The 12,251-nt window shown below is 41.1% G+C and overlaps 1 protein-coding gene across 3 annotated transcripts in view; it reads right to left on the bottom strand.

Moving 5' to 3' along the window:
* LHPP (phospholysine phosphohistidine inorganic pyrophosphate phosphatase) overlaps positions 1–12,251 on the bottom strand; it is a 109,439-nt gene that overhangs the window by 79,353 nt on the left and 17,835 nt on the right. For all 3 annotated transcript variants that reach the window (XM_082222811.1, XM_082222813.1, XM_082222812.1), the window contains exons 3-5: positions 10,341–10,494; positions 7,209–7,272; positions 5,633–5,725 (exon numbers count right to left, since the gene is read on the bottom strand). In XM_082222811.1, the coding sequence (XP_082078937.1) occupies positions 5,633–5,725; positions 7,209–7,272; positions 10,341–10,494 (311 nt within the window). The remainder of the gene's footprint in view (positions 1–5,632; positions 5,726–7,208; positions 7,273–10,340; positions 10,495–12,251) is intronic.

The raw sequence follows: 12,251 nt of genomic DNA, 5'->3' as shown, positions 1-12,251 counted from the left end.
ATACCAGCAATCTGGTTTTTTTCTAGGCTATTGAGGAAAGGTTAAAATGAAAATTGGACTTTAGGGAGTACCTTCTATTCCAAGAGCAGGTTGAAAACATCTCAGCTGTAGCAAGCAAAGTCAGGTTCTCTTTACAAAGCAGTTATCAAGGGAAATGACTGGTGATAACTTTATTGATTAAAGCAACTCCAAAAAATTCAAACTTTAGCCACTGTCTAGCTCTGCCGCAGTGAAACGGTTTAAGACGCTGCAGTGGCAAAATGAAGAAAGGGGGTGGGAAAGCCCACTGTAATGTTTGATAAAGCACAGATGGGAATTTACAATGATTTAATGATACAGCTAATTTTATATTTAAGTGCAATACATAAATGGGCCTGAACAATTTTATGAGGTGAATGTCAGCATGCTAGGCCCTATTTTATCATCCTAGGCAGATACCAACACACGCAACAAACCTTGCATGCACGAACAGACAAGTTCGATGTACTAGATAAAACTGTCAGCTATTTCCCCCCAAATCACAATGATTATGGCTGCATTTTGAGCCATTCCTTGTGGCTGCTTCGCATGTGAAAGATAATCTATGTGTAGGGTGGAGGGATGTGTACAAAATACATGCATTTCTCAGGTGAAAAGAACACGTCTGTCTGTTTCACAGCAAGTAAGTTGAGCCTCAAACAACTGGTATTCACTGTCTCTGACAGTGGAGGTAGAATCCACTGTCCCTCCATGAATCTGATCCCTCCATGAATTTGTCTAATTCTCTTTTAAAGCCATCCAAGTTGGTGGTCATCACTGCAAGTTCCATTGTTTATATACCTTATAACCTTTATTTTATATGTCCTGAATCTTCCAGCATTCAGCATCACTGGACATCCACAAGTTCTGGTATTACAAGAGAGGGAGAAAAAACTTTTCCCTATCTACTTTTTCCATACCATGTGTATTTCTATACATTCCTGTTGGAATTCTGAATGGGAGCACATTTTGTTGCTGGTCCCTAATTAATTTCATCTCAGTCAACCATTAAAAAAATGGAAACAAACACTGTGAGGCACTGAGACATCTTTCTGGGTAGTACAAGCCAAGCACAACAAGGAAGAGCCATCTCCTTGCTAAGACAATGGAAATCTAAGCACAACACTACCAGCAATGGTTTCTCAAGTCTTACCCTACTGAGCAGTCTGAATGCTAATGTTCCTATAGCACTACAGAGTTTTCAAAATAGCAGCATCTTGCTTCAGACACCTTTGCCTTCAAACACACTGAGGGCTCTGAATCACATACAGATGATATACTGGAGGGGACAGGGCTTCGCAACCCCCCCTCCCATTTATCCCAATGTTTGTTTACACCTGAGGAGGCTGAGTGTCTGAATAGGGTTTATGTCGTTCCTGTGTTGCTTCCTTTTAAAACAACCAGATGCAAGCCCACTGAGCTTTTTCCTCAAAATCTGCCCACCTTTTCATCATATGTGTGTGGTGTTTTTAAAAAAATAAGTGGCAGTGTTTTCTGTTTTCTTTTTTGGTTCACTGGGCCCTTCAAACTGGGATTAATGGATTAGTACAAGTGGAATGCTGTGTTCGGTCCTGGCCATCTCATTACTAGAAAGATAGCAACAAATTGGAAAGAGCTTGGGGAAGAGTGGCAAAAACAGTTAAAAGTGCTTTAAGGATTGACTTGTGAAGGAAGATTACAAAAAGTGAAACATATAGCTTAGCTACGTGATAAATAGGAAAGAAGATCAGGATTTTAACAGACTGCTTGTCTTTAAAAAGAAAAAAAGAAGTCACAGAGCAGCATTTTCAGGAACTCCTGGCAAAATAAGGGATAAAAAGTCATTTAAAAAAAATAGTATGACTAAATGCCATAAAAAGCTTTCTTACATTTGTATGTCTGCCTGTGTGGGGAAGGATCCTATAGGATTTTGTATCACAGGAATAATTTCCTCTACTGTTATTTACTGTGGTCAAAGCCACACCATTTGGACAATGTTAGGGCGCATGATGGTTGCAGTGAGCAAAATAAGATTAACAAATGAAAGTGCAGAACATTGGCAAGACAACTCTCTTTCTGCAATTTCAAAATCAGATAAACAACTGGTATAAAAAAAGCCACACAAACAACTGTGGGAAACACAGGCGGCAGGCTTTGAGGTTGTATTGGCGGTAGAATAATGACTTTGTATTGAAATGACCTCCGTGCAGTTGCTGAAGGGTTATATAATATTTATGAATATTCCATATAGAACTGTGTGAAGCTATCAGCACTATGGTTTGAGAGACAGCTGTGTGGTGCTGGTGGGGAAGCAGACAAGGAAGAAGGACACACTATATACCTATTTATTAAGTTTATAGACCACCTTTATCTTTCAAGGATCTCAAGGTGGTGTACCTTCTCTTCCCCCATTTCATCCTCACAACAACCTTCTGAGGTAGGTTAGGTTAAGAGACACTGACTGGCGCAAGGTCACCCAGTGAGCTTCATGGCTGGGTGGGGATTCGAACCCTGGTTTCCCAGGTCCCATAGTCCAACACTCAAACCATTTTGCCACACTACCATAGTGCCAGTCAGTTGTAAGACTCTGTGTGTGCGTAAATGCGACTAAACAACAACAACAACTGTGTATAAAAGGGGGTCAATGTGTTCCCGAATGTTAGAATGTAAGAGAGAATAAACAGGGAATGGACACAGAAGGCACACATACTCCAAAAAGAAGAACTTTGGAATGTGATATAAAAGGAAAAGCTTCCTTTAATTTCAAATTCCAAAGTCTGATATTTTCAAAATTAGAATGAACATCCCCCTTCTAAAATCTATTTAAGGGACAATCATCCAACGGACAACTGAGCCTCGATGACTTACTATTTCTTCTCAATGCCTATATTCTATAATACGATAAAACAAACAAAGCATGAAATACAGGGTCAGAGCATCAGCTCTAGGTTCTAAGACACAACACATGCTGTTGTTTTTCTTTATATCATCCAAACCACTGGATGGAATTATTATCTTGTAATTCATAACTCTTATTCCTTCCAAGTGAAAGTTTGTGCTTTCGCAGGAGGACTTATACCACTGGCTTAAAGTGGAGCCAGGGCATGTTTTTCTCCAATTTCTGTATAACAAGATACAGCAAATTAAAAGGCACATAAAAGAAAAGCAGTATAATATTATTGTCTTAAACATGTTTAAGAACTTAATTGCTTTTAAATCTGAAACAATACTGAAGACTGCTTTGGGAGAGAAATGAATTGTATGAAAGCTTGAGGGAGAAAATAGTTGGAAGTGATAGTTGTAATGATGGCCACCAGCTTTACTTAAAGGAGTCCTCACCTCCATTACCCAATGAAGAGGAATCTGGTCCCTGACAGACATGAGCTAGTGGATCCTACAATGTCAAAACGCACTCAAGATTTAGTAAAGATAAGAAGCCATTTTTTAAAATTGCATTCTGCACTATGAATGTATTCAAGCAAATACTCTATGGCCAACTCATCCTTTAAAAAGTGGGGTGGAAGGAGTAAAGGAAAGTGAAAGAAACTAAACAGTACCCAACTCATGTGAGTAATCATGAGTGAGCAATTTAACATGGGAACCATGCAATTTTTCTTTTCACAGAAGAGGAGCAGAAGTCCTTTGCAAGTTCGCAGCTCCCATGTTATACCACCTTTTGTGAAAGTAGACTATTTGATTATATTTTCCCTTCCAAACCACCCCCTGGAAGTATTGCTAGAATCAACGCAGATGGTATTAATCAAGAAAGCTTACCTGGAGGGACTTCCGGGGTTGACGCGATCTGGGAATGGCGGATTCCCTCCGAGCTCCGGAGGGAATCGGCTCAGCAGGGGACGGGTCTTGCCGTGCCGGCGACACGGGGACCCTTAAAACCGCAGGCGCGGTGCCTGCGGACTGAAGACTCGGCGGGTGCCTTAAGCGCCCCCCCTGATTCGCGAAGAGCCTTTTTAAAGGCTGCGGAGGGGATACGGGGGGTGGCGCGGCACTGAGAGTCCATCGCTACCTCTGCTGAGCGAAGCCGCGAGCCATGACCGGAGAGCGCTGACTTCCTTCCTTGAAATTCGGCTGAAAAAACAACCCGTGAGTAATTTGGACTTGGCTTTTAAGAAATTTATCCACTGAATTTGAGACGATCGGGGGATGTGCTAAAAGGAAGTCCGCACCCCCTACCTTGCAGACGATCTAGAGCAACGAAAAAAGAACTAAGCTGGAGTGCCTACCCTGTAAAGGGTGAGTTTTAAAAAAGACAGTGACTTCCAAGATTTGGAAATTTTGAGCAGGAGAGAGGAGTGTTGGATGTTTTATGCTCTGTTGTAAACAACCCCCCCTCCCGGGCCCGGGAGCGTCCTGCTTTGGAGCTGGTTTAAGAAGTGCAGAGTTTGACAGCTGTCAAAGCTGTCAAACGGACTGTTAATAGTGGAAAATTGCTACCTAAGTTACCTCTGGATTAAAAAGAGTTACAATTGATCTAAAATTGTTGGAAATAAAGAAACAATAACAAGACAGAGGACTGTTGGGGAAAAGAATACTAAGTAACCAGATTCCCTCTAGAGGGAATTCTGTGGAACTACAATGGCTGTGGATGGAAAGATACTGGGAGAAATCGAAAGGATGTTTTATTTGGTTGGAATCTTACAAGAGCAGACTACGGCTATGAGTGAACAATTGATGACCTTGACTTCTGAAACAAGTAGTCCTGCTGAATGTAACGAGGACCTCAATGAGAAAGAATCCACAGCTGAACCAGAAATGATAATAAAAGAAGAGGAGAAGACAAAACAAGAAAGAGAAGAAGTGATGTGGGAAAATACTGAGCAGAAGCTGACGCCTGTGGAATACAAACAAGGAGATTATTGGAGTAAATCTACTATAAATCCACGAAAGATGCAGAAGACGAAAGTGGAGGCCCTGGGAGTCTATGAAATTAAGGAATTTAAAATAAAGAAATATAATCGGGGCCTCCACATAGACTCTGACTTTGATTACCTTCAAGATTCATGCCTTGTGGAAACTCTTCAGCAGCTGTTTGCAAATATGGGAAGAGACTTTGGATTGATGGTGAAAGAACTCTTTCGAGATGTGACGACTGGCATAAAGGATTACCAACAAGACCGGCGGAGAGGGACTGAAAGAGACTGGAGGGCCTCGGACGTGAGGAACCCGGGCTAATAACTGTTATTTTGGACATGCTTTGGGAAGGGACGCAAACCGGGGATGGGAGGGAGGGAAAAATTAAGTTCTAACAACACTCATGATTATGGGATTTGGTTAAAAAGATCATTATTCAAGACAAAATGGGAAATCGATGGAAGGGAATTGAGGTCCAACTTAGAAAAAATTAATTTTGTTTGCTTTTATAAAAGGACTAATATTAAGACAGGGAAATGCCAATTTGCTGACATAAATTTGGAAATGGGGATGCAAGAGAGGGGGTAGGGGGAAGTCAATGACCAGGGTTAGGAAATAACATTTTCGGGAAAGTATATATGTTTGTTGTTGTTTTCTTTTTTTTTCTTTGTTTATGTGTTTACTTGTTTTTTGTGTTTTTGTTTTTGTCTATATAAAATGTGAAAACCCAATAAAAAAATTTTTTTTTTTTTAAAAGAAAGCTTACCTGGTGTGGTTCAATGCCCATTTGTGTCAAGGCTGACTGGAAAAACATTTTGGCTGGCTTTCCCACCACCTCCGCTTGAATATCGCATGCATACTAGATGAGAAAACAAAATTAACACGGTTAACTTTCAAAACAAAGGTGTCTGATTGATTTACACACAAATAAGGCCACCAGCCTTATCATCATCATAGTCATGTGTAAATAATTGTGCAATTTTCCAATGTACACCTATTTTTTTGTAATAAGCCTGACATGTTCTTTGAAACTATCCAGAAATTGGGTTTGTTTGTTTGTTTTGTTTTGTTTTTTAAAAAAGCTATGAGTTTCTGTGGGCTACTTGAAAAGAATGTAATGGTATCACAAAAAGTAGCAGATAACAGGCATGCTGCAATTGATAGAAACAAGTCTCTTCATGCTTTGGCTCATTGCTGACATACCACTACTAACATAGCCTGTCTTTTTCTTTCAAGCGACTTGCAGCCTAATCTTTCAAAGATGCAAGTGCATGCCTACAGACTCTGGCACATACTCTGGTGAGAAATACATGCTGTGTGCAGCATGGGGACACTGCCTTGAGTTCCTCTCCCTCACAATTGTGGAGGAACACTCGCCCTGTGATGGGAGCATTATTATCAAAGTGAGTTCTCCTGTTTCCATTTCTCTTCACTGGCCACCACTGACAATGGCAAGGTGGCATCATCACAGGGTAAATACGGTTCCAACCACAACTGTGTTGTGTGTTTTTTAAAATTAAGGTAAAAGGCTATGGTTAATGATATTTTATTTATTTACGCATTTATATGCCACCCTTCAATACAAACATTCTCAAACGTTCTCAGAACAATACAGGTCAACAACAATAATAAATTCAGCAACAGCAAAATAATACAAAAATTTAAGGAAATTAAGGTCAGCAGATAAAAGTAGCAACAAAAGAGGCCTTTCCAAATGAACACTTGAAATCTTGGGGAAATTTAGAGGTAGGTGCTTGGCAAGCCACCTTCGAGGAGGCAACAGGCTTTTGTGCTACATTATTTGCTAAAGCACTAACACAGCTCACATGTGATATGGACTGCTGCTATAAAGATCGACAAGTATGGCACATGGGCCCCCACAACACCACTGTCTTTAAATGCCGTCTTCCATCCATACATTGGTATTTTTAGGGATCATAAAACCCATTCGGAAGTTTTAGAACCTTGCCAGTTGTGAACATATAAAATTGATGAGCTACCTCCTTGCTCACTTTCTAACTCTGCCCCTCAGTTGGTGAAATGCATTTACTCCTAAGCTTTACGGAGCAAAAGGCTCCAAAGTAAATGGGAGAGCTGTGCATTGTTCTTACAGCTGAATATATTTACTCTCCTCCAAATAATCAACACCACCAAAGTAACAAGGACTTTTAAAAACGTTTATTTCCAAAAAAAAAAAAGCCCAAGAAAGACAGAGACCCACTTGCAATTTCTAATATAAGGAACCTCCACCCGATTTGTGTCCACATGCTGACCAATACAAACAAATGTGGTTGTGCAGTACAATGCTTGCAATAAACATATCCCTTTGAACTATAAAATACCTCCAGTGCCTTCATATATGCCCCAACGTCAAGTTTTAAGCCATCTGTTTCTTTATAATAACGCCTGGAAATGAAAAGGTTAAAATTAGATTCCAATATTTTTAGATCTTAAGAACATACAAATAGCTTCGCTGGATCAAACCAAAGGCCCACCTAGTCCAGCTTCCTGTTCCCTATAAGGAAGCCTGCAAGAAACACATTTGCGCAGTGGCACCCTCCCCACTTGTCCTCCTCAGCACCTGGCATTCAGAAGCTTACCGCTTCCAGTACTGGAGACAACACACAGACATCCTGACCACGAGTCCCTGATAACCTCACCTTCCATGAACTAATTTGGTGGGTTCACTATGGTTGCTTTTGACAAAAATGTGAGAGAAGCAGGAGGCCTGATCTCTTGTCCAGTTGAGTCCTATGACATCATCATCATCATCATCATTACTACTACTACTAAATGGGTGTATATGCCACCAAGATGGTGGCAATAAGCCAGAACTCCCTTCTGTACATACACACCTTAAACATACACTCCCTTCTTTCTTCTTCCATTGTAAGTGAAGAATCTCACTGACTAGCCAAACCAGAAACACAAGATTAAGTGGTCTAGGGGTTTGCCACCCAAGCTGACCAATTATTTTAACCATGTTTCTTTAGAAATGCTGAGGTAGAACTTACTCCAAATAAACTATGCTCAGGAATGAAGCCAGGGCCATTCTTTCAGTGAATATTCAGAATCTTATTTAGCATATTTCTTTTCTATAAATAGTAAAAGAGACAATCAGGATAAGGCAAGTGTTTTCTTTCAAGTCCCAAGACAGATAGGTAGAGAGCAGAAATGTATAGGATGAGCAGTCAGATAAGATTTTATGCTTTATCCTTCTGCCATTTTCGATTATTCAGCATAGCCTCTCTTTAAAATGACCACTTGACCTTTGCTAGAAGAGCCATTAACCTTCTATAGTCTAGCGTAAACAGCTTAATTTTCTGACAGTGGCATGACAGAAGAAATTACAAAGCCAATTCCCACTCTCAGCCCAAAACAGATGCTAAATGTAAATCACTCCAGTTTCACAAGGAGAGCATTCTGCTCCAGTAAGTCTAATGCACTGCGCTTCTAAGTGAGCACACTAAAACTTTAGCTGAAAGAATGTTAGTTAGTTTCTTTCTTCAAAGTAATTTTTAAGGAGTGAACTCTATCTATACTTTTCTGTTATATATATATAGAGAGAGAGATTACTACTGAAATACCACATGAAAACAAATAACTGCTGCTAGAAGCACTGCTGCTGCAGCAGCTAGATGCTGCCACAGAAGCTCAATTTTGAATCAAAGCAAATTTAATGTCACCTTCTCACACAAAGCAAAATGATCCCCTTTATGGAAGATGTTACAAGCCTAAGGAGGAGGTTTGAATTACAAAGATCTTGTACACTTCATATTTCTGCAACATTTACTTCACTCCAAGTAAGACTTGGTCTGTTTCCCCAACACACACACAAACACACTCAGAGGAAGTCAACAATCACAGCAGACCCCTACTTAGCTCCATTGAACTACCTGCATCACTACTCTGAGAAAGCCTTACAGCTGTTTAGAAATAAATCAAATGGGACAGCTCCAAGGAATAAAACAAAATGGATGCACTCCAATACTGTCCAGTGCATTAAAAGCTCCAGCCATTGACCCATTTAGTAAACTGCACTGAATTCACTTGGGCTTTCTTCCAAGTAATCATGCTTAGGGGATCAAGGCGCACCACACTGAGATCAATGGGATACAAGGAGCTATAAGCCACATCAAAGCAGGTCCACTCAGAAGAAAGACCTACCAAGTTCACTGGGAGTTATTCTCTAAAGAATCAATGTTAGAGGCACAGTCTTAAATCAGGGCTCAGTGTGTACATGCTCCCAGCAAGGTGCTCAAGAACATAGTGGTAGAGCAGCTTCAGGCATGCTTGTATAAGACCGATTATCATTCTAGACCTATTTCAACGCAGTCTCAGCTTTAGTTGCTCTGGCTGATGACCTCTGTCAGGAACAGGGCAGGGGGGAGGGCAAGCCTGTTGATTCTCCTTGACCTCTCCATGGCTTTGGACAGCATTGAACATGATACTGTCCGAGGGAGTTGGAGGCATGAGTTTAAAGTGGTTTTGCTCCTACCTTCAAGGACAATTTCAGAGAATAGCATAGGGTGATTGGTGCTCAGCTCCCAAGAAAGCTTTCTTGGGGGATCCAATGTTATTTAACTTCTATGTGAGGCTGCTGTCATCAGGGGGTTTACAGTGAGGTGTAATTAGTATGTTCATAGTGGGTTACATTTCCCATGAAGGAGGAGGAGGTGTGTTGTTTGTGGGGCTCCTGGAACCATCTTTGTCACTCAAGGCCCAGGTGGACTTGAGGATTAGGAGCACCTCTGCACAGCTTCAGCTATTTCTGGATAGGGATAGCCTGGCCATAGTTATTCATGCTCTGGTAAACTCAAAACTGGATTAATGTAATGCAACCTACATGGGACTGCCCTTGAAGATGGTCCAGAAATTGCAACTAGTGAAAAAAATGCTGCTGCAAAAATGTTGGTAAGGACAGCAGTCCGCAAGCATATTACCCCTACTGAAAACAGTTACACTGGTTGAGAATTGCTTTTTAGGGATCAGTACTTCTTTAGGATGGATATTAAGCAAAGCAACATATCAAAGGCTGGGAATGGTGTTGAAGCCCAAAAGCCTGTAGCTTGTAAACATCCTAAATGGTGTGCAGCAAGTGTTAGGCAGCCTTAATAAAATTAGGCAGTGTTAAGTGCAAAACGGATTTCATGTTGTTCTAAAGGCTACTGAGACAGTTGCTGTTCTCCTGTGCTTTTAAAAATGGGAGCTAGAGGGGGGGAAATACATGGTAGTCTTTGCAAACACACGTCTAATACACAGCAATAACAGATAAAACCATGGGGAAAGAAGTTATTAAGAAGATAATGCAAAGAGCAGTGCAATAGTGGCATAATTCTCCCTAATTCTGGGCTTCAAAAAAGAAGTCAAAATACAGCAAATGAACTTGAGGCTGGAAGGGGAAGCAAGCAGCACACATATATTTTTGGCATCCCCAATATTTCTGAGAACTATAAATAAATTGATTAACTTACCCTCTTCCTAGAGATATCAGAACTGGATTCTCCAAACCAATGAGCACTTGGAAGGCAGCATTAAGGTTTTTGTAAGAAAAGTTGTCTGCTGCATCACCAACCACCACACAGTTTGGGTTTGCTCTATCAATATCAGCAAATTCTGGGATAAGATCTAAGGGGGAGAAAAATCAAATTATTTCAGGAAGCCATATATTTGCTACGCTTTCTTCAACTTTTCATTGACTTATCACTGTTGTTCTGACTATTCTTTGGGGGGGGGGAGCCTGAACTACTCTGTCTGATACACCAAAAGTGAATTCATGGATCTACACACTGAGAACTACATAATCAAAATGCCACAACCCAGCCACAAGAGGGGGGTATCAGCAGGCCTACAGGATTCCAAAGGTTGCAGAAGCAAAAAAAATATTTAGGAAAAAACTATGATGGATGAAAACAACAACAACCAAACACACCAATGAGGAGTGAACTTAGGTCACACTTACACCATACGTATAAAGCACTACAACACCACTTAAAAACAACAACATGGCTTCCACCCCAAAGAATTGTGGGAGCTGTAGTTTTTTAAGGGTGCCAAGAGTTGGTCTCAGAGCGGCTTCACAATTCATCCCTCTTCACATGGAATTCGGGGAACTGTAGCTCTGTGAGGTGAAAAGGGGCTTCCTAACAACTCTCAGCACCCTTAACAAACTACAGAATTCTTTGATTGTTCAATGTGGTATTAATACCACTTGAAATGTATTGTGTGAATGTAGCTGACTGACTGTTGTGGGGAAATAATGAAAAACAGGGTTGAGAGAATGATATGAAGCATTCTGGAAGACAACATTACTGATCAGCTTCCTGAACTAAAGCACTCCACATGGCAATTCCACTTCTGTGTGTGCACGCACCGTAAAGCACAATGGAAGAACACTGGAAAGGAACTTGAAAAACCCAAGCAATCAAAACTTATAAATCAACAGTAGCTTGCCATCTACAGCCAATCTTTCTGGATTTTGCTAGTGTGTATTCTGCAGGTGGCGCTGTGGGTTAAACCACAGAGCCTTGGGCTTGCTCATCAGAAGGTCAGCGGTTCGAATCCCTGCAACAGGGTGAGCTCCCGTTGCTCGGTCCCTGCTCCTGCCAACCTAGCAGTTTGAAAGCATGTCAAAGTGCAGGTAGATAAATAGTATCGCTCCGGTGGGAAGGTAAACGGTGTTTCCGTGCGCTGCTCTGGTTCGCCAGAAGCGGCTTAGTCATGCTGGCCACATGACCCAGAAGCTGTACGCCGGCTCCCTCGGTCAATAAAGCGAGATGAGCGCTGCAACCCCAGAGTCATCCGCGACTGGACCTAATGGTCAGGGGTCCGTTTACCTTTATTCTGCATTACATGCAGCTAAATTCTGAGACATCGAAATCAAAATGTTCCCTTTTGATGTTACATAACTGGCACACCTTTGTTGCGATACCAGTGTAAAATTATGCTTTATTCCAGTGAAATGCATCCTCATTCTGAGCACTTCTTTGCTAGCAGTGCAAGACCTAAGGTCAGGTCACAAGCCGCAGCACATCTCAGAATGCAGACACTTGATTGCTGGAGAACCAAGCAAGTGCATCTATGAGATGGCAAGCAGATAATCGTCATTTGGAATGAACTTGACACCCCAAAGTTGCAGCTCAGCATTTTTGTTATGTTTTTGGATGAAACTGAAGAACAAAAGTGTACATCAGCTGTATTTCCAAAAGTGACTTTTTTGAATTACAAGGTAAATTGGCATATCTGAAAATGATGCTCAAATTAGAACTACTGTTGCATCAAGCCCTAGTCCTTATTTCACAAGGTCTTATTGTTTGTTCTGCCTATTTTGTGGGAAAACAAACAAAACCTCTGGATAAACTTTATAGGTTGAGGGTCTGCATTAC

Source organism: Podarcis vaucheri, assembly GCF_965113315.1.
Source record: "Podarcis vaucheri genome assembly, chromosome: 5".
Taxonomy (NCBI): Eukaryota; Metazoa; Chordata; class Lepidosauria; order Squamata; family Lacertidae; genus Podarcis; species Podarcis vaucheri.
The sequence above is the reverse complement of the archived record's forward strand: the minus strand, read 5'-3'. Positions and strand labels throughout refer to the sequence as shown.